At 39.9% G+C, this 23,340-nt stretch overlaps 1 protein-coding gene across 1 annotated transcript in view; it reads right to left on the bottom strand.

Moving 5' to 3' along the window:
- The window catches only part of L3MBTL3 (L3MBTL histone methyl-lysine binding protein 3), a 70,265-nt gene that overhangs the window by 9,547 nt on the left and 37,378 nt on the right, over positions 1 to 23,340 (bottom strand). Inside the window, exons 12-19 of the mRNA XM_088533861.1 lie at positions 16,516 to 16,592; positions 13,205 to 13,290; positions 11,555 to 11,665; positions 10,055 to 10,169; positions 7,493 to 7,595; positions 1,992 to 2,138; positions 811 to 863; positions 495 to 579 (exon numbers count right to left, since the gene is read on the bottom strand). Coding sequence (XP_088389987.1) covers positions 495 to 579; positions 811 to 863; positions 1,992 to 2,138; positions 7,493 to 7,595; positions 10,055 to 10,169; positions 11,555 to 11,665; positions 13,205 to 13,290; positions 16,516 to 16,592 — 777 coding nt within the window. The remainder of the gene's footprint in view (positions 1 to 494; positions 580 to 810; positions 864 to 1,991; positions 2,139 to 7,492; positions 7,596 to 10,054; positions 10,170 to 11,554; positions 11,666 to 13,204; positions 13,291 to 16,515; positions 16,593 to 23,340) is intronic.

Genomic DNA, 23,340 nt, shown 5'->3' with positions numbered 1-23,340 from the left:
AATCCTATTCCCTCACATATGTCCTTGAAAACACTGAAGTGTATCCGCTAATAGGCTGTGGTACAGTTTCTATAGCACATACACAACTTCCCAATACTGGCCTGGAAACTATTCCATACCCTTCTATTAAAAACATGTTCCAAAACCTGAGAATTAAGGAATTACTTCTCATGTTTATATGCATGTACACACCTGCATATATAGACTAACATATTTGTAAAGAGAGGCAAGAAATTCCACAGGTCTAAACTTCCAGTAATTTCTCTATCTCAGAGTATTTTTCTTTTTCTCTCTGGTTTGCATTGCTTACTTCTTGCATACACTGCGCACAATTTCTCTTCCTATTTCTAATATAAAGACAACTGCAGAACGTCAGGCCTTTCTTCACTGCTTCCAAGGGTTCCACCAACGCTCTTTGCACGGTGGTTGTGGCAAGTTGCATTTTACACTGACGGTCTCCAAACAACCCATACTTGGAAGGAATAAATAGTGACCCACATGGCTTCTTTTCTGCCACATCCCATAACGAGGGCTTCCTGCAAGGAGATTTACTTTCTGGATCTTCCTGCTTAACCATTTCTGACAGGGACTTTCCACATAATCAGTTATGAACTGGAGATTTCATGTCTATATGACCAGGACTAGGGAATCTCTGTTTAAAGCAAACAAACAGAACGTTTAAAGCGGCTAGAGGTTGTTGTTCAACTTATTTTCTCTTGGGTGAAGATTTATTAGTGTAATTAAAGAAACACAAGCTTTGGTTTTAAGTTACACTAAAATTTCTTGCCTGCCACAAACAAAACTGTATACCGTGGATAATCAGAAATCGCAGTACGGGATTCCTGCTTCTCTGGCAGTCATAGCTAAAAGTTTTAGACAATTCAAAAGGAAGAGAATTTCCCCAGTATTACTTTTGATAATAAACCACCCACTTCAAATGTTTCTACCACGCACAAGAACAGTGCAGTGACATTTCCCTGCCACCTCTTCTCATGAGAGCAGCCCGGAGCCTTTAACAATGTTATGCAACCTCTCCACTTGAACAATGAAAAAAATATTAAGTGACACTCTCCCTGTCACAAAAAACACTGGTGAAACGGTTTCTGGTTTCTTTGGAGTATATGCAGATTAACTGTCAGTGGGTAATCAATTCACTGTAGATTTCTACAATTCTACATCTACAGGAAAAAAAAAATCAAAACAGGAAGTGCTCTTGAATAGTCAAGTATTTTGTTTCTAAAGCACAGAGCTGAAATTCTCTTCAAGAATGTAATTTAAAATATGAGAATATTAACAACATTGAAAATACACGGTCATTGCACTGGAAACTGGGCAACATCTCCAGTATAAACACTCACATTATGGCAAACATTAATAGAGGCCTTGAAAGCAATGGAAAGTTTCTCTTCTCATCCTTTTCTTCTTAAATTCTCTATGTAACCCCCGAATCCCTCTATAGCTTCTGACAGAAAATCATCTTCAAAAAGCTTCCTGGCATCACATCCACTGTCTGCACTTGCGCTCCTCCTAGGAGCAGTATTACACACTGTTACAGCACCGCTCCTGCAGAACTCGTTCCCAGTGCTTTGATTCCCTGCTCCCACAGTAACAAGCAAATCTACAGTGGCTGTTCTGTGAAGAGCAACCCTCGCATGTGCTCACATCAAGGAGGCTGCCCCAGCAAACAACAGAACACAGACAAATCATTTTCTTAAGTGAAACCAACCAGCAAAAAATCCATTTGAAATTATAATTTACTGCCTTGTAGTCCACAGAGTTAGGAGAAATGAGAGTGAGCTGGGGTTAAATCACACGTTAATGAGATCAGTACCAATCTCTGCCAGGTCAGTGACCTTTTCTATGCGCATTGATAGAACCCTTCCTCCCCATAAACAACAATCCAGGTAGACAGGCCTATCAACTATTTTACATAGCACTGAAACACAGAGTTGTCTTGTTGGTAGCCCAGTTATTGCTGTGCCTGTAGTTACCTGATGACAGGAGAGCTGCATCGTTCACTGGCTTCGGCTCTCCTGCCTCGGGGGCCGGGGCTGGCCGCAGGCATCTCCCCGCTGAGCCGGTCGGGCAGGAGACTCTCCTTGCTCACGTTCAGCTCCGAGTAGGGGCAGCTCGCTGCACTGCAACGGCAGGGACAGACAGCTCTCCTTATTCCCAGTTCCTTTATAGGCTCAGTTCCATGCAAGGACATCAGAAACTTGCATTCTGTGAATCAGAAATCTCGAGCACCACACCCACCTCCCCTGAAATACCCCCATCACACCCCTGGGGTTATTTGTCCTGCAAAGGAAGGTGTTTCCATCAGCCAACGGCTGCCACGAAGCTGCACTGCGCCGCAAGGGCACTTCTTACTGCACTGCTTCTTCTCTGTAAGTGGGATCTTGCACTATTGCATTAAATGGGTGCCTGTCACACTCCTTCCTACCCTTCCCCTTTCACTGCACTCCCACTAGTGAAGGGGAGAAGCTGACACAGTGTTTTAGGAGTGGCCTGCAAGTATTAGTCTGGTAAATGTGGAAATTGCACCTCCCAAAGTCAGAAAACCTGCTCTTTTCCTCAAGCCAGGACCCAGAATGACAGCAACTCAGTCTCAGTCTTTCAAAGAGCACTATGCAATGTTCAGCAGCTAAGTCAGGCAAAACACTCCTACTTTTAAGATATGCCCCACTTTCTGAAAGGCCTATTATATATCCCGTGACAGTGAACAACAAAATACTAAATTTTCAAATCTCTATTTAAGACATAGGAGAAGCTGCAGTAAGCATGATGTTCTGCTGGTGCCTAATCAGCAATGACAGTAGCTGCAATTTAAAATTATGCTTTCCTAGGCATGTATATGGTTACAAGGATCTCTGCAACGGTAAAATATAAGTGAACACCAACTGGGATTTTGCTTATTCTCCTTTCAAGAACATAGCTACCCGCCTTTCCACAATCCACTCCAATATTTCATCTGCTTCAACAATTGTTACACATCATTTTCAAGCAAAACTAAAATAAACAGCAATCTACCTTGCCAGCAGTATGCCTTGCCACCTCCAATTTACAAAAAATATAAAAACAGCTCTCATTAGTGTGCTCATTTTACAAAGCACAGCATAAAATCAAGGCCTTTTATACAAAGCTTTGGAATCACAGTGAGAACAAATCACTTGATATCATGAAGCTGGACTAGGAACCTCCTTTTTGTCCTATCAATGTAAGTAGTATAAGTTGATAAAAAAATTAGCTGTACCTCAGCACTAGCAAAATAGCAGAAAATGCCTTAAGGCTGTAGGAGGCAAGTCAGGCTGTCCTTGCTGCGGTTATCTGGACAGGATTCAAAGAGCAGCTCTTGTTTTTTTTTTTTCAACAATGCATTATCAACATTAAAAAAAATATATATACACATATAGATTTATTGAACTTGAAATACAGAGAAAACAAACAAACCCCCACACCTATTTCTGCTTTCTGACTGAGATCGGATCCCCATTTATCGCCATCCTAGGCGGAACCTCCCCGGGATGCAGCTGTGAGGACAGGACGGCCACCTCTGCCTCTGGCAGAGGGACTGGACGGCAGCCCCAGCGCCTGCCCGGAATTCCTTAGGCACTGAAGTCTTCTGGCACAGAAACACTCCTAGCAGAAGTTTAAGCAGCAGCAGAAGATACAGCCAAAAGGGTGTCTGGACTCAAAAGCACAATGCTTGAAATATAATATTTCTTGTTTATGAAATAGTTTTAAAGATGTGGAACAGCATATATACAGAAAAATTGTAACCTGGAGCATTTTTGTTTCTAACTTCCATCAAACAGAATTTCACATTTTTAGATTTGTTCATACACTTCTACTTAGTTTTTTTTTTTTTTACCTACTGGGTTTACTATTCTTAAGACAGTGTCTGTGAGACATTACAGAAGAACAGAAAAACACGAACTGATGCGTGGGGAAGAAAAGGGGGACACTGTGAAAGTGTTCTGCAGTCCCCATTCTTTAGATTGCTGCCCCTATCACAACGATGTCTCTTTTCCCTTTCAAATGAACTAACACCTGGAAGACACAGACTGCTGTTCAGAAAAAGCATTCGAGAGGCCGATGCCTACAAGATTTCAGTACCTGCTTTGACAAGCTAGCACTATTGTGAGAAAATAAAGTTATCAGCAACTCGGGAATGTATTGTTTAATACCACTTTTGCTGCTGCTACAGGCAAGGCATGTAATCCTCTTTCGGATTTCTATGCTCACAGTTATAGAGGCTCTCTCAAGAAAATGCTGAAATAATGTCATATTTAACTTCAGGTATGCATTATTAAAAATGCCCTACATTACACTGAAAGCTGACAATACACTTTCAGCTCCAAGATAAAGTCTTCTCCTTCCCATTACCATCAACATGTTTTAAATTACAAATAAGAAAAAGCCTCAAAATGCAGTCCTTCACTGGAACTTGTTTATATACTGACTTTTTCTTTAGTATTTTTTTTGGGAAAAAAAAAAAAGATGTTCAATGACAGTCAATATCAGCCAATAGCAGCTGTAATATTAATGTTCCTTTAGAGCACTGGATTCATATGAGTCTTTCTTTGTAATTAATCACTCAAATTACTGTATCTGTATCTCCCGGGCAAGAGCCCTTTGATGTTGCTATTACTCAGGGCAACAAAAAGAACTCTCCTGATTTCGGCTGCCAGTTTTGCTTCAACAAAGCGGGGCACGTATGAACTTACAAGCCAATAAAAGCTTCATGTAACCCGCCCTTTCTGAAACTTCCCTATGCAACAGAAGTGTCAAAGTGGCACATCCCAACTGCGGTTCCGCTGCAGCTGCCCTTGAGTCACCCTCAGGAGGTGAATCCCTTTGGGGAAGGTGGATCCAGCAGCGGGCCATGCTGCGGACTCTCGGAGTGCGGCTGCTGCCCTGGTACGCTCGGCAATCCAGCTGCGTAACCACGCAGGGTGCCTACCTGCTAAAACGCTTGCACTTGGCTGCCCACGTTCAGGAAGTCTTTCCTTTGTTGCCACATTTATTTGATGGCAGCAGCAGTCTCCAGTTAATAGAGAACTAGGCAGTCACAGGACCCAGCACATTTCCGCCCGTGTTCTTTCCCCAGGGGCTAAGAAGCCGCCCGCGCACTCTGATCACCTGGGAACTGCAAGGGTTGAGATGTGCTGGGGAAAGGCAGCTTACACGCTCATTCATGGAGGCAGAACTCGCAGCACTAACAGACCTCACCACTGACCACCTTGCACGACTGCTCAGCTTTGAAAACTACTGCGTGCATTAAAAACCGGGGAGCACACACTGCACCATGTATCACAAATACGCAGGTAATCTGCACAGCGCTGCCTACCCACACACCGGTCTCACGGTTTCAACTGCCCAGCACAAAATCCTGTGTCCAGTGGCGACAGCAAGTCATTATTAACATAAACTTTTCCAAAAAGCAAAGGCTTTAACCCCATCACGTAATTAATCACCCCAGGCTTTCATCTGGTTCCTAGGGAACAAGCTTTCAAAATTATTTCAGAACTGCTTAGCATTGTAAATTATCATCCGGCTGGCACACGGGCCTTCATGCTCAAGACAGACATTGGATCTCATTGTGTGTGTGGGGGGAACAACACCAGAGAGAGGCATGCTTAAATACATTTCAAGGTTGTCAAAATAAATGAGCCAAAAGACTGCAACCTGACGGGGATAATTACAGCAATTTCACAAAGTCTTTGTTTGTTCAGAAGGAAAATCAGTAAAATTTGAGAAATTTCTGGATAACCTAGACCCTCAAACCTGTAGATTCCAGATAAATAACAAATCTCATTAGCTTCCTAAGATGCATACAAAAAAAAAAAAAATAATAGCACCAGCTCAGAGAACAAAACATAGCTAGTGAATAAGATACTTGCAGTGCTAGTATATCCACCATGAAACAACAAATACCTTGGACTTCTGATCAACAAAACCTCTCTGGTAATATTTTTATCCCCTAGAACTATACGTCAGTGTGTAGCTCAATAGCAGGATCGCTAAGACACACATACACATACAGACACGACTGCAGTTGAGTTTCTTTTCTCAAAATTCAGGATTAGTAATTATAATACTAAAGCAGAGGATACATGAACTGACTAGGCTTCTATCTCTTACTCATCCTTTCACTGGAAAGGCTAAAACTTTCAGTACCAAATTTATTTATAGTTAAGAACATAAATGAAAAGCTTTTCTGTCACATATACTTACATTTTCTTTTAATCATTTAAGTTTCAGCATCGGGCTAAGAATGGGATATGTTCATATGATTACAGGTAATCAAGACAACATGTTTTAAGAAATTAATGCCCTGAGTTGGAAGCTACTCCCTTACATACCAGCTGCATTAATGAATTGTACAAGACTTGGTCTACCAGAGTATGAAATAAAATGGATTTCAGCTAAATAACCAACAGGAAGCTTTTTCGTCAAACCTGTTTTACTTCACATTTCCAGTGGACTAACACCATGAATGCAGCACGTTACTGTAAGTAATAACTTGACTGCTTAAGCAGTTATCCTACTGCTTGATACTGAGTGCAACAAAATTTCTCAAAAGAGAAAACAGGAAAAAAAAAAATATATATATATATATATTCCTACGAAAAATGAACACAGCTGGAAAAAGCCAGGAGAGAATAGGTGAGAACAGGGAGAAGGACGGTAGGGCAGCAAACTGCCCTGCGGGAAAAAAGAAACACCAGAGGCCACATGACACCGTGTCCTGTTGCGGCAGCAACCGAGCCACATTCCCTCCTGGAGATAAGGTTTGTACTGGCATGAGTCGTCCTTCCCAACAAATCCAGTGTCTGCAGCTATGCACGGGAAAGAACTTCTTGCTGTAAAAAAGGCCTTTTTCACATGACACGTATACACAGTTTTGCTGGCAGAGTTACCTTTGTTAGGGATGAGTACTGATTAAGGCTGACATGCCAGCAAAACTTTATGGCCAACAGGAAATAATTCTGCCACTCAACAATGTTAAAAGACTGCAGTGCTGCCTACTTAATAACGTGCTTAAAAACATCAATAATAAAATTCAAATTCAAATCCTTACCATCACCAACGGAATACAATAAAAATATCCAAGGTGTGATAAAATTAGTGCCCTCGCCATCTCAAAAAATACCAAAGTTATTGCATTACACATACTCGTCTTGATCATTTTCCCATCTAAACAGCAAGCTGAGCAATCCCCAGAGGAATGAACTACAGAGCAGCTGAGTCTACTGATGGCACCAGGAAATGCCGTTTGCCACGTCCTGCCCGGGCGCACCGGGGTGACACCACGCGAGCCGGCGCTCACGGCCACGTCTGCCTGCGTGCAGGGCAGCTGCGAGCGCTGCGCAGCTGAGGTTACAGGAGTTTGGGGGATCTGGCTTCTTGCAAGCCACAATCAGAGAAAGATACGCACAGATCACTCGATTTGAAGGAGTAAAGCCAGAGTTTCATAGCATATACCTACCTGTGATGGCCGATATGTCTTGCTCTTTTAATGTACCCAATTCCTTTGCATCCCGATATGGGACAACCTCCATTCTCTAAAGCTTCCACTAATTCCAAGGGACCTGCATGTCAGAGAAAATTACGTATAAAATTAAAAATTATACCAAATTTTAGAAGATATATAAACACACAAATATACCAGAATGTCTCATATTAAACATGAAGAAGAAATTAGCAAAGAAAACCTACTTTGAGCGTACTTTAAAATGCATTTAGACATTTCCATCACGTCTTTGCTAAGACCTAATCCCTGAAGAAGCACAACTTTCTGTGTGAGCAAACCTCTACAAGAAAGGTACATATATATAAAGAATGTGGATCTTAGAGTAACTGTACTACTTAGAATTTCTCTCATACTAACTGAACTGCAGCTGGAACCAGGTTATTTTGCACGAGAGTATAGGCAAGACCTGTTTTTAATTGGTAAGGACATTCTGCATTCTTAGCGTGAGTTTTTCAATAAATAAGAGTTTGAAAAGGTCCATCTTTATGTATCAAAGCTGCTATTAATGTCACAGAGAACTGTTATTAAAATCAACACTAATACGTGGCTCTTAATTCCCTAATTGTTAGCAAAAAGGTGGTATCCCATCACAACCATTTCTCTACATCTTAAAATAAAATACTACGAATACATAAATACTGGAAAAAAATATGATTATTATGAATGCTGTAGATAAATACTGCTAGTTCTGTGCAGAGTTCACATGAAGCTTTTGGTATTGAAGACAAGGATCCAGACCACCTCATTATAAAGACTTTTATTAACTGAGAGGAAAAAAAAAAAAAAAAAAGGAAATATTACCTTCCTTCTTTCTGAACACTTTCAGAAGACATGAAATGACCTTTACTTTCCTTGTAAACAATGTTTTTATAGTATTTTATATTCTATCTGGTATACTATATTCTACAGAAATAATACAAAGCCATTCTATTAGAAGAGTATGGTACTCAGCATCCATCCAGTTTTAATGTAATTCCTGAACTGAATATTTTTTTTCTATTTAGAAAATGGTCACTTTCTCTCCTGTTATGCTCTCAACCTTCCTTTTTCTAGCTAAACTAATAGCAAAATGCCACCTCCACCTGTGTTCTCAGGCATAATCTAAGAGATGAGAAGTGGCGCCTACGCACACACCTAGAGGAGCTGAAACACTGTGTGTGATGGACAAACTTAGTTTTTTCTTTAAATATCTCCAGCAAATGAAGCTCTGTATTTTATACTCACATCTGGTATGCGAGTATAAAAAATGGCATTTTTTTTTCAACCACAGAATACAGATGTATCACAAACTTAATTCGTTTTTTGGCCTTGCTATTTTGGTGATGCCCTCACGTGCTGCTCTTCCCTGCCGGATTCCTCCCGTGTTCAGCACACAGGAGGCCCACACTCAGCCAAGGCACGCAGTCACCCCTGGGCTTGGCCATTAGTCACGCTGTGCCCTGGTCCCTCCAGCAGCCTGTTCTGATGCTGCTTTGAAGGCAGAGTGATTAACCTCCTAAGGGGCTGTCCTGGCGGTGCTGTTAGAGCGCTCAGGAAGCTAATGAACACACACGGAGCCCTTTCCTGAGGGAAAACACGCTCTTCTTTAGAGATGCTGAACCCAGCTACAGTGATCTTCTGGTAAGCGATTCCCACTTTGCATATGTGCCTTATCCAAGTTATATTTAATTTCCAGAATATGTAGCATTACTCAGTATTTCATATTTTCCAAGCACTCCGCTCTTTCTGATCACAGTCATAGCTCTGAACGTCCAGCACTTGTACAAACCGTATCTCAGCCTCAAGTCAACTATCCATAAAATAAACCCCAAAGTAGCACGCAATCAAAAAAAATATGACTTGTTACAAGTTTGGCTAGAGTGATTTCACAAACATTTAGAAGCACAGCAATCCTGGAAGGGATATCTTGACTGTGAAATAGTCTCTTCTCCTTGCAACCTCCAGTCTCATTTATGACAGATCTCCCACTTTAAGGTGTAAAACAAATCCCTGGAGACAGCAAGCAGGTCATACTAGTATTAGTACCAGGCTCCTGTGAGATTTATCTTCAACATCAGCAGCACTAACTCCTCTCTGCTCAACTGAAGAGACTTATCTGTTCCCAAGGATCTAGCACCACGTGCAGGAAGTGCCTTCCCAGGGCAGCCTGACCTCCACTGCACTAAGTGGGCACACAGCAGATGCTGCTTGTGACACCTCAGTCCTACTGAAATTCCACAGGATTTTCATCATTGGCTTCAGCAAGGCCAGCATTTCACACAACAGGTCTTTATCATTACCTACCTTACGCTCCTACACGAACGGACACTGTATTTTAATTACAGTCGGGGCAATGAAGCTATCTACTAAAAAATCATTAACTGGTAAATTTAAAATTATGCAGATCAGGTGCTAAATGTCATGTTTACACTATCTTCCATACACTAATTGCTACTTTTCCTTGGACAACACTCTTAGAGAAAAAAAAAAATCAAGTCCATACACCTTTTAACATTATATTATAATGTGATGTCTTACTAAGTGGGGGCTGAAGAGGGTGTCCAGTTTTTGCACACCAGCCTGCAGGATGGATATCAGGGCTATCTACATCAGTCCAATAATCATAAATACTATCCCAGCCATCAAAATGAACCTAAAATTTAAAAAAAGAGAGTGAGAGATAATAATGCATTTTAACTCAGAAAATTTCTCTGAATTCATTTTTCCCTGAGTTACCTCTCGAAATTATAGACTCTAAGGCAAACTCCTTCAGATAAGTCATTTGATAAAAAACTATGGATGTTACACAGAAACCACATATAGATTAGATGCAGGGCCCAGACACACTCTCACTGAAATCAAAATTTAAGCGTCATTTTGTTCTTTATTGTGTCTCACATTGTAAGATCCCACCAAAAAAAAAAAAAAAAAAGGCAGGACAACTTCAGTGTTCACATATTAACAGTAACATTAAATTAAGCAAGAAATTATGCTTTCGTTGCTCTCAAAGAAACTGAAGCATTTTAGAACCTCCTATTTCAGCAAGATTTAACAGTAGCGTAGTAGCAAGCAAAAGCTTAAAAAATGTCATTTAACCAAAACAAAAACAACAAAAGAATCCCAACACAATAGGAACAATCTTAGTAAAGTATCGTAGATGAAGAGAAAACAAACTCTATAACTTCATAGAAAGCAACCAGTCTATGCCATACTTCTTGTTTGTTTTTCAGGCCAAAGCTGCAGATCTTCAGCTTTTCCTCAATCTCTGTGCTTGTAAATAGCGAAGATATTTCAGCTGTGCGCATATGAATATAATACATACCAAAATACAGTCAATTATCTACTATCCAAGAAGCTACAAATCATGTTATTTTAATAAACTAGACTGAAATCTTTTCTTGACATGTCCAACAATGTTTAAGTAAAAAAGTGTAAGTGCGAAGTTGTTACTTCAGATGACTCCCTACCACTAGTTAATTCAGATTCAAAATGAAATGCCAGCTGCATTTTCTACTTGAACCTCTACAAACTGCAAGCACGAACATCCTTTGTATCCATTTAACTAGAAACCTGCAATCTGCCTGCCTTCTTCCAGTTAGAGGCTTCAAAGAATATTTGTAAAACAAAACAAAAATTATTCAAATGGATGTCTTCTGGAAGACTGCAATTTCTTTAAAATACATTATCTGAAATTATCCAATCTAACATCCAGAACTAATATAAACCTCAGAATGGCAGAAGACACTGACAAGGCACAAGAAATGTTTTTATATCTCCCTTTTTATAGTGGAAGTTACAGAAACAGATTCTATTCCATTAATCCAGACATCAAATTTTATGGACCTTATAGCAGCCCTCTGACACTTGGTGTTAAATCATCACGTTTTTCAATCAGACAGTTGTTTTATTTCAACTATTCCCAAAGCAATTTCCCAACATAACTGACTCACTGAGAGGCTTTGAAAACTTAATTTTCCTACTACAGGACTACTCATTAAGCACTCACAAAGGACAATTTAAAAAGGCAGAAAAACTTACTTTTATTCTATGGTCATCAGTATCTACAATAGTTGCTACTCTGATAAACACTGGATTTCTCTTGTCAACTACTTCAAGTTTCATACTTTTCTGAAAGCCGTGAGAAGGTTTCTGGAAGAGAAGAGTAAGAAAAACAAAGTGAAACAAAAGAAAACCTCTCTCTCCACCCCCTAAGGTATTGCATATAAGCTCCATATAAAATTTCCTGCCTTCACTTTCAGAAATTTGCCCTCCTTCCTCAACAAATCAAAACATAAAAAGATAATTTATGCTACTGTTATTAAACTAGAGAAATAATTAATTAGTTTGGGATTTCAGCTTCAAGCTTTTCATGCAAGTCAGCAAGGCAAGGTCTTTAATATTTTAAATTAGCAGTTTTTTCCTAAATCCTCTGGAAGGGCTTTTTCTGGGGAAATACTTTTATTTTTGGTATTTCGCCAACAGTTTCAGCACAGAACTGAATGCTGCAGCATTAAATACCAGCAGCCTGCAATTTATATGAAGTCATTAATGGTAAATGTATTAGTGTTCTTAGTGTGTGTTTTCTCATTCTGGATTATATATTGTTTTCAGTCTCCTACAGGAAACATAATTCACAGTAAAACAGCATTTTGTAGAAGTGCCAGATAGCCTAAATATCCATTTAGAACAATAAGGAACTAATATTGTTTTGTAGTTCTGTTTTGGCAAAAAAAAAACACGGGTATGTTAGGATAATCACATTTTATCTTTGCTAGACAGCTATAAAAACAAAAGCTAAATTTCATTTAATTCCAAAAGAACATATGTGTAATAAGTGATCTTTCTAATTGAGATTTCTAATAAACTTTCTAAAACTAGAAACTCTAGAAATTGTAACCTGATGTTCCAGAACACCAATGCCTCCGCCTCAGCTGCCATTTAAGAACTCTTAATGTCTCTCTCAATAAAATGTAGAGACAACTGTGGCTGTCTCAAGGATATTTCACCCCCAGATCCAACACTACTGCTTGCTGGTGTTGGCTTCTACCAGGGATGCTTTCTGTGTTAACACTTGATCCACTTTCCTAGCTGAAATCCTAAGAGCTCACTGTTGGAAAAGTCCCTGAAAGAAACTAGCAGGTAGGAAATCAGCAGAAGAGGATGATTCCTCACACAAATCACAGTCAGGCTGGGGAGCTGTCCCTCGCTGACGTCCACAAGCTCCAAGCAGCCACCGTCTGCTGAAGCACATGAAACACAAACCTGCCCAGCTCCTGCACAGACCATGGGCTACGCAGACAACCAGCCTCACCATCTACACTCATTTTCCATTCTCCTAACATTTCAGACACCATTTAAAAAGGATAGAAATACCTATGTTTAAGATAAGTTATAATGACTCAGCAGCTACCTCATTATTTCGAATAACTAGACAACGATTTCCCAAAGCGATTATATTAATATTTCATAGCATTTCATTACATCTGTGACAATTAAAGTAATAATAGTAATTTATAATAATAATAATTATCTGATTTCTATCTGTAAACTGCAGACTTGCATAAAAATAAACTTATTATGTAACCACTTAACTAAATACATTTGGAATCGTAAGAAAATTGTATATGTGTTCTCTTATTAAACTAATTAATCACTTGCACTGCAAGAAAAATGAAAGCATTTCCTCACCACTTTAAAAGCTCTTGCAGGTGCAGGTAAGGAACTGGTTTCTTCCAAATATTTCTCCCAGGAAAAGTGTTTAGCATGTGGGTAATCTGGCACAAAAGAAATTTTAGCAAAATTAAACAAGGTGGTATAATAATAGAAATAAATATATAATTCACAATATGACTGACACTTCTATAATGCTGTTACCAGACACACTATCTTAAACTCTCTGGCACATCCACCACATTAACTTAAAAAAAAAAAAAACAACAATCACCTCATACACAATACAATGAAACATCAACGTAACTACTTTGGATTTGCAAATGTAAGTAACAAGGACTTGCAAAATCTGTCCACTTCATTCAGGAAACTCATTCAAGTGTTATAACCACAATCTTCTCTTCTATAGACAGTAATTCAGCAACAAATACAACTTAATCAATGACGACTTTGCACCACCTTAAAACACACCTGACTATCTGCTAATATTTTAGTGGATTCATTTTAACCAAATTTCTAAAAACAGTCTGGACATTTATAATAATTTACATGTATCATCAATGCAAACATTGTCACTCTCAGAAAATGAATATACCACCGTCATGTGTATAAACATTTTATGCAAGAAACACCAAGACAGCTTCGCTTTTGAAGAGCAGAGAACGCCCGTCCTCCACCTTTAATCTGCACTAGAAGTTTAACCATTTGATTCATAATCTAGAATTGAATAAAAACAATTTATATAGCTATCAAAAGGGATTTTGCTGAATAACAGGCTGTAATTAGCTTGTGACAGATGGACTGCACATGTGTTTTATAAGTCAATGGCCTCAAGATGTTTGACTTCCCAGAATTGCTGGGCACTAAGATTTCTGTCAAGTTTGTTTCAGTCCATTTAAGTTTTCCTCATCAAGATAGCCATGGACAACTGCTGTTTCTGCAGCAATTCCAGAGCTTACAGCCTTCACCTTAGATCCTCACCTTCAGCACTAAGCTGCTAAGCTATCTGCAGGGCTGACCAACTATTTTATCTGTTTCAGGTATCTGCGGCTCTGAAGAGGGATGTGTAGCTGTGACACTGGCAGCGGGCAGGGGCTGCACAGCACAGCTCATTTCCCCCTTCTCGCATACCAAGGGCTTTCAGCACAGTCCTTGCACGCCTCAGCCAACACACAGGCCCAGATGTACCTGTAAGTAAAGCTGAAGCTCTCAAAATGAAATCTTATTATTGACCCTTAAAAAAGGCAGAAAGAATTTTCTCAAATAAGATGCTGGAAATAATGAAGTAGTAGGGAAAGGAAGAAAGAAAGCTTGTATCTTCTGACCAGCGTCAGATTTTACAAACCACTTCCCTTTAAATTCCTCTACAAATATTTTCCTGGTGCCCTGCACAGTCACACAGCCAGAGTAATGTTTTATGCTAATAAACAAATTATTTTCTGTGGAGTTGCTTCCACTCGTGGTGCAAAGAGGCTCTGGGAGCTCACACATCCCTGCTTCTCCATGCAGGGACACTGCTCAGAGGCCCTCACTGCCCCATCCAGGGCAGATGCAGATGCTTCCAGATTAACTGGGGCCAGTTAATCTGCATGCATGGGGTCAGTCCTTCCTTTCTAGACATCTTCTCATCCAACACAAGCCAAAGCTATCCCCAGATCACCATACCCAGGCTGAACGGCTCCTGGGCAAAACAGACCTGGGCAGCTTTCCTCATGTTCCTTCTCATGCAAGGCAAGGGATTTTCTTGGATGCCAACCAAACTGACTGCTTGCACCTCTACTGCAGAACTACCTGGAAAGTCATGTGCAAGTCCCTTTTAAATTTATTACTGCTTCTTAGTGAAATTACCTGAGAAGTTTGTTTGGTCAACATGGGATTTTTACAACACTGGCCAAGTGTTCGATGCGTAACACGTACAGGTCTTTGCACCAAGCAGAGCTTTGTGGGACAAAAATGAAAGCCTTCACTGCTGTTAGCAAGAAAACACTGATACAAAGACTTTCAATATGAACTTCAGTCCCACAAAGCTTTGATCAGTCTTTTTTTTTTAATAACACTAGTTTTATCTTTTTTTTTCCCCCTTTCAAAATGTTTTTTTGCTTCAATTTTGCATCCCCCACTGTATCAAAATTCTCTATTTCTTGCATGCGTACCTGTCTTCCAAGGGTGCTTTGCAACTAGATTATATCAACAAGATGAAGAATACAACAAGAAAATGAACATAAAAAACCCAACTATTCATATTTTCAGGCATATTCTAAGATAGCGTAAGCATGCATTTCTAAGAGAAACTTTTGTGCTTCCCAACCACTTGTTCCTGCCCACTGTGACAGAAGTATCTGAGTCGTCACGCAGTGATTCAGAGGGGAACTCTGTCTGCAAGTTAATCCAGGAAAAGAAGAAAGCACACACAAAAGCTCTGGCACCCCTGTCCACTTGTATCACTTCAAACCTTATGTAAACCATATCCTGCTTCTGGGGAACAAAATATTGTAAAATTCAGCTTACAGAAGTTCTGATCTGAAGGACAAACAGATACTAAAGCTGTGATATGCTGTACAACACTCCCAAGCTTTCTCACTAGGCCTCACCTGGCTCTATTGCTCTTTTAGAAGTAATTTACTTGGCTCTGAAAGTTCTATGGGAAATAAAGGCCAACAGTTATCAAGGCAGGAGATATTTTCATATAGCTCTGTTCTCTACTTCCAAATACCTGTTTCCCGTTACCCTTGCCATGGAAGGCATTCAGTTAATGCAGTCATATACAACGTACAAAAAACACCTGAAAAAATGGTGGCATTCTAAAAATTAGTACAATCTCATTCTTCTGTATCATCTCTCTCTCATTTTGATTCCCTCCCTTCCTGGGAACCTTTACAAATTTGTTCCTTGATCGCATAAGGCTTTTTTCTCATTTACCCGTTATCTTGCATATTTGGTTCACAAGAAGGGTTTTTTCTCATGAAGCAGTCTCACAGGCCTGGAATTAATTCTATCAGCATTTTCATGGTGTAAGTCCTAGACCACGTGGCTATATTCAGCTCCAAATGCAGACATTTGTCACATTTCAAGAGGTATCTTTTATCAATAAATGTCTCTTTATGAAAGCAATATACCTGTGCACACTTAAAATCTAATGTCCACTGTACCTCTTATTTCACTGTACTAAATCTTAAAAGCAATTCAGGTGTCTCCAAATACCAGATCTTAATTGGAGAAAGAAAAAGAAAATCAAAAGAGGTAACATAAAGCTCACTGTTAAGGTTTAGTCAGTGCTGTTAACTGGCTACAATTCATTAATTCTTTCAGATGTGCAATATGGTACAAACCTGGCGGGGTGATGAGGGTTCTTTTATGCTCTTTACACCATCCAACAGGATGAATATGTGGGCTAGCTGCCTCACACCTGGTGGAGGAAGAAAAAAAGGGCTGAAAACACACTTCTTCAGGCATCCTGCTTTTCTTAAAAAAAACACAAAAAAAGATTTTACAAATTGCAAATAACCCATGACATCTTCACCTTAAATATAAACTGTAAATGTACTCTGAACAGTTGAACACATTTAGCATAGACTTGTTATCACCTGAACAAGCATAGAGCTTTTTCACAATTTCACTAAAAGATCAATAAATCGAGTCTATTAAGTCAGTAATAGGTTTGCACTGAGAAGCTCTACTGCTGGACCTGCTGAAAAAATTAGAGATTCTTGGTAGAAATGTGTCAACTGGCTGTAAAAACACAGTGATGTTATCAAAAGGAACTGGAGTTTTGCAATGCCAAGACCCAAATTTTGAACTGAAAGTTTAAAGACCTAGAGGCAGATTAGAAATTCATGCAAAACTGCAAAACACTCTCAATAACAAGCAAAAATTCAAAACCAGATGAGAGGTTTGAATGGAGTTATAGATACGTTAACACAACCCAAGCAGCACATAATCGAAGTACAAATCAGAGAGAAACAGTCACTGTACTCTGTGGAAAGGAGTAAAATTGCAATTTAGGCCCCAAACTGCTTGCAAAAGTCCTGGACTAACTAGTGATCCAGGAGCATACTATAAAGACAGTGCATGGAAATAACAACTTCCTGTAGTGTTTTCTGAGCCATGCCCATCAAATCTGGCACTAAATGCTGCTGCCTGCAGTATGCAAGAAGAACCACAGAAACACGAAGAGGTCACTTTCCCTAAGCTCAGTAATTCACTTATGCTCTGCTTAGAAGAAAGCAGTGCTGGATGCTGGCTATCGAGTTCTGTTAGCAGCACACAAACACACGCACAAAAAACACTCCAAACCCCAGCAAAATGCAGTTGGTTCAAAAACTTTGGAGAAAGAAACTGTTTAAACATTCAGGATGGTATTTCTAGAAAATGCCACAAGTGAGCCTGCCCTCTAGAAAAGTGAAAAGCACCCAGGCCTCCCCCATGACACACACACACTGTCCCATCTTCGTCGGTACTTGATGCCCGTAAGGAGTCAGCTGCTTTCTCAGTCAAGGCTGTCAGGAAGTCAACCTCACCATGATGCTCTGACCTCCCTAAAAGAGCACCTCGCTCCTCACCTTCCAAGGTACATATAGCCATATCCTACTGGCTGGGTCACCTGGGAAGGATCCATGGATTCTGGTCTCTACTCTGTCTGTGCACTTCATATTCACTAATCGTTGGACAGATTCCTAAAACTTTCATTGCCACCCACTTTCTACTTAATCCCACTCTGAAGCCAGTGTCAAAACCATCAGACTGAAGATGCATCTATATTTTCTCCCCTCTCCTCCTGCCCAGCAGTTGCTAACATAAAACACCTCCGCAGCAGGAATCAGTGGCTGCAGCTACCTGCGAAGTAACAGTGTGCTTGCTGGAGGGTCATATGCAACTAGCTCTAATTGGCAGTATTAATTTATATTTAAAAAAACGCCAGAGATTGATAATCTGTAAAAACTAGTGTGCAAAGACTTCTGCATGAGAGAAAAACAGCAAGGTGAGGATAAATTAGCAGAAACTCTGATGTCTTAATGTTCAAACCAAACCTTGAACATAAAGATGTTTTTAAGAACTGCAAAAGGAAGGACAGCGCATAAAAGACTGCAGAATGAATCCTGGGCTAAGTTTTGAGTCTGTGCTACATAAAGGAAAAATGGAGAAGCAGTTCATACACAGATTTCATAAAATAATATTGATCCTTAAAAACACATGAGAATAATTTTTATAGAACATCTGAAACTCAGGAGCGATGCAATCAAACAATGAAGCTGTGAGCTGGGTGTCTCAGGACCGCTGTCTTTCAGCCTTGTAGCTAAAAGGAGCCAGACACTGCTGAAAAACACTAGCCAACCTAGCGCCCCTGTTTTGTGCCTTTATATGTAAGAGCTGTGCTAGTGCTTACTGGTAAGAATGCCAAAGAGATCAATTTCTGTTCGATAGACTCTCTAAGGGCTCTGACAAAAGGGAAGGATCCAACTTACAATAAGGATATCCCCCTTTTGTTCTACTACAATATATACCACGATCTTGTATCTCTTTCATTTATTCAGTAGCTCACCACGTGCTTTCCAAACCACTGAAATTACCATTAATAAAGGGACCAAAAGGATTTTTGTGCTAATTTTACATTGTTAAAACTTAGCATTCTAATGCCTAGAAGATTTTTGTCCCAAACAAATCAGAGAAAAGGCAAACACTTCATGCTTCCTCTTTGCTTTTCCTTTCTCTTTACAGCAACTGTGAACAGGACCCTAAAGAGCAAGGGGGGCAGTAGACTGTGCAGGCATTTCTCTCCTCTAGCTGTTGCAGAACTTGACTTTTACAGGTTCTACCTCACTGGAAGGGTGTCCTCTTACTTTCTGAAGTGTTTTGATGTGAAGGCCACAAATTATTTTCCAAGGATTCCAAAGTTACATTTGGCAACACAACCCATGTCCCCAGGTGGTCAGCATGTTATTACCAGTATTATGCTTCCAGAACAACAAGGAAGAAGTGAAAAACACTTGTGAGGACCAGCCTCTTGAATGCATTTTTTGAATCATATAATTTGAATGTGTATTTTTATAAAATCCCAAACAGTAAATGCCACTGCACACACTTCTATTCTTGCAGAAAAGCATCAAGAAGAAGCAGGCGACGAAAGTCTGTCACAATAAAAGCTGCTCAGACATGACACTACTGAACTATACGTGCGACACGTAGCATGAACGCTGCATGTAACAGCTCTGCAAAATATCACTGCAAAAACCCTCTAAGATTTGGATGAACTTTAAAAGAAAAACAGAGTCATCACAGCTGGGTATAAGCCTCTGCAAGCATGGGGTCCCCATGAACAAAATAAAAAAGACCCTGTTCCAGCAAAACCAGGTGAGACAAGCTTTACATATGGACTTGTACAGCCTTTGAACTCCCAGAAGTCCACTTAACAGTAAAAGTAACAGTGAAAAGTAGAGACCAGTATAAATCATGCAAACTCCAGCTGTCATCTTTAGTTTGTGTTCTTTCCTGGACAGTTATATCTAGTTTTGAGGAACAACTATACTCTGCTGCATTAAGCCTAAGACTTGTAAACTAGAACGGTAAAGCCTACTCTCAACTTTCACAACAAGCTTGCTTTGCCCCGTAGCTCTTTATTTTCCTTACTCCAAGGCAGAACAGAGAATGACCAGTTCACACACTTCAGAAAATATAATGAATAATGAATTTTGAAGATTTCTACAGGCCGAGAAAGGTCATTCACAAACCACTCATGTGAGAGCACTCGGACACAAAAAGACACCTATTATCCATACTGGAGACTGAGGCTAATCACAGAAACTTAGATGGAGCAAAAAACAGCCAAGAGATAGCTGGACCCATAACAATAGTGCACTGAGGGACAGGTTAAAATCCAGCTCTGCTAAATTAATGACAGCTTAACAATGAAAAGTTATCAAAGCAGGAAAGACCGATGTGATATAAAGGCCAGCAAGAAGTTCCCCTGGTTACAGTTTCTTCCACGATGAATAAGCTGGGGGCAGCTGGACCTGCGAGTCCCCTGGCGCCTGGACCCCCCTCCCGGACAGGAGCACACCTGCAGTTCCACGAGCCTCAACTCGCACCCACAGAGCATGTCCAAAGCCTAGAGTCAGCTAGGAAAGGAGAAATTATAATTTTTCTATTGCTCAGTTTCAGTTGTCCTGTCATTTCCCCCACAAAAAAATCTCTATATCATATTCATAGTTCCTTAATTAAATTCAGATTACCAGGAGACACAGATGAAAATGCTAGTTATTAAAAGAAAGAAGATTCTATTCTTTTAGAAAAAGGTTTCCTCAACTAGGTCTCCATCTGAAGATTTGAACAGAATTTTGATTAAGTATCCAAGATTTTTTTTCCAAACAAGTTAAATGTGTTATATGCATTTTATATTTTAAAATAATTTCTAACTTCTCCACCTTGAGGAAAAAAATTAAGTTTGCCTGATCATCACTTTATTACACATAAATATAATCAGTAATGAAAATGGTATCTATCAAAACCACATATGCATTACACAAGTAAATAATACTTATGCCCTCAGGAATGCTACTTGTGCAACTTACTGCGTGTGAGCCGATACACGTCTGTCTGGCTGTGCACAAAAATAAAGGAAAAAAAAAAGAAGGAAGGAACAGAAACCATCCTACAGCCCCACCTAGTGCATGAGTGAGGATACTTCCCCATTACTAAGCTGCTAATACCCTAGGTCAGATCAGGACTTCCTGAACACCAAGGTGCTTGACACCATGGGATGCGTCCACAGCTGCTCGCTCTACCAAGCTCTGTCACCGTCATCTCTACCTGAAGGCTGATGGTAAGACAGGGGCCTGGCTGCCTGCAAGCAATTTTAGAGGATTAGAGTCACACACTGGTCCATTACCTGTTTAGCCCAGTTTAAACTAGCATGTGCTATGATTCCTGCTTCTTTTAGACTGTTTTATCATCTTTTTTGGTATAGTGTAGCCCCTTCAAAAAGATCGTCCCTTGTCCAAGAGAGAGCGGAGCAAAGTTAATCACCTCAAAAAAGAAACAGGCAGTACACAACTTGTAAAGACTCTGCTATCAGCAAAGTAGCAGATGACAGTGGAAAGGAGAGGTGACCTCTTATTTACCCTTAAACCAACACGCAGTCTGTTCCCAGACGCAAACAGGGAAGAAAGGAGTCTGACAACCAAAAGCTCACTTGTCCTCACAAGGAGCTTCAGAAAACAGGCAGTAGAGAACGCTGAGCGGAGCACACGGGGATCAGGGCACAGCCTTCTGACTTGGCGGGTTCTCCTAAGAGTTTGGCCACAAAAAAATCAGGAAGCTCAGGGAAAGTCTGTGTCATACACAGGCCTGCATGTAAATAAAACGAGAATGTAGAATTGACAGCAAGCTTAGACCTACAGTTAATTCACAGCATAGAAATACCCACAGAATTTGTAGTATTAATCTTTGTCTATCTCAGCATATTAGTGGGACTCCTCATTCTAAAGTCAATCTAAAGTCATATTCTCCAATGTTATTGCTGATTCCCAGAGTTAGTCCGATTTTCCCAGAGGGTATCTGTGGTTCTCAGAGAAGCATTACTTGTTCCATCAAAAAACATGCGGCAGAGGGAAGGTATCAGTGGCTTACCGAGTACAGCTCCAAATTCTCCTTCTCAAACAGAAGTCTTAAATTTGTCAATTTTGTTCACCTTTCTTCCCTCTAAAAGCCACTGCCAATGGACAATTTAATGGGATTTTTAATACACTGAAAATATCATTACCATGTGCTAAAGGCTCTAGTAATGACTAACTCTAGCTAGGAAACTTACTTTCAACCATTACTGTATTTTCTAATGCTGAGGCAAGTCAGGAAATACACCTTTAGGCTGAAAGCAAGAAGCTTAAAAAAGCTTAGGTGATGGTAATTTATTCCTGCTGCTTCAAGTTCAGTAAAATTAGTTCACCGTCTTGCAGTCACCCACAAGCAGGAAATAATTTTTATACTCAGCAAAAAAGCCCCATCTACCCAGCTTGTCTAAACCACAAAAGGTGTATAGAGAAAGAAATGTACTTGTTTGAAAATAAACAACCCCAAATACAGTATTTTTCCCTCCTGAATTCATCATAACTGGGAGAGTGACACTCACTCAGAGGTGCAGAGAAAAGGGAAGGCTGACCACCCTGACCAAACCCAACAGAACTTTTCAGTTTTAGCTACAGATGGCATTTGGTAGGTGTAAATCTCACACACCCAAGGCATATTCAGGGCCCTACAAGCCTGGTATCTAAAATTTAAAAAGGAAGTGGGATGCCTCCAGGACAACAGTATTTTCAGGCTCTCACTACTATTTCTGTTTGCTATTCTTTTCTCCCGTTTTCTTTCCTTCCTCCTCTATTCAATCCCATTTGCAATTAGGACAATAAAGAGAAGGAGGCCACATGACTCAGTTTAATTTTCACACACAATATTTCTAGCAGCAGCTTCTTATTCCTTCTGAAAAGGTATTTTTAGAACTCACTAGGAGAACAACGCTCCAGCTTGGCTTCAATATAAGCACAGCTCCAGTGATTTTTCAAATGGCCTCAAATTTTTCACTTTAATCTTCCCTTATCTTTTAGTTATTTTACTTATTTTACATAAAAATTCAGAAATGCTGTTTCAGTGTAACGTGAGAATACAAATTTAAAGCCTGCCTATGTCTGTACAGACTGCTCTTCCCTCTCCTGAAGCACTGGTGAGCTGAACTGCTGTTGACACAGACATATTAGCATAGTTGAAACTTAGCATATGGCTGCTATGCACAGTGCACTGTTTAGCAGAGGTATAGTACCCCTGAACAAACTAAGTACAGGCTGTATCACAGGATGTTTATTTGCCTTAAAAGCCTTGTATAAATGCTATTCTCATTATTAATTAGAAGGATAACTGTTATTTAAGGGAGTATTGAAGTATTAGGAAATTCAGAATATCTTTTAACAGGTCCCAGTCTTGTTGATCTGTAGAGGAAACAAGCTCTGTATTAGGAATTTCACCTCAGAAATAATCGCCAATCTTTCTAGTCTTTCTTTTGTATGACCTACCACCTTGTTACTCAAATCTTAACCTCACTGAAATGCCTGCTCACCACAGGTTCAATGAGCTATTTTTCCTACGACTTATCTGCCATGAGGCCTGTACAT

Source organism: Tinamus guttatus, unplaced genomic scaffold (assembly GCF_059628265.1).
Source record: "Tinamus guttatus ecotype Peru unplaced genomic scaffold, ASM5962826v1 Tinamus_guttatus_pri_ptg000525l, whole genome shotgun sequence".
Classification (NCBI taxonomy): Eukaryota; Metazoa; Chordata; class Aves; order Tinamiformes; family Tinamidae; genus Tinamus; species Tinamus guttatus.
The sequence above is the reverse complement of the archived record's forward strand: the minus strand, read 5'-3'. Positions and strand labels throughout refer to the sequence as shown.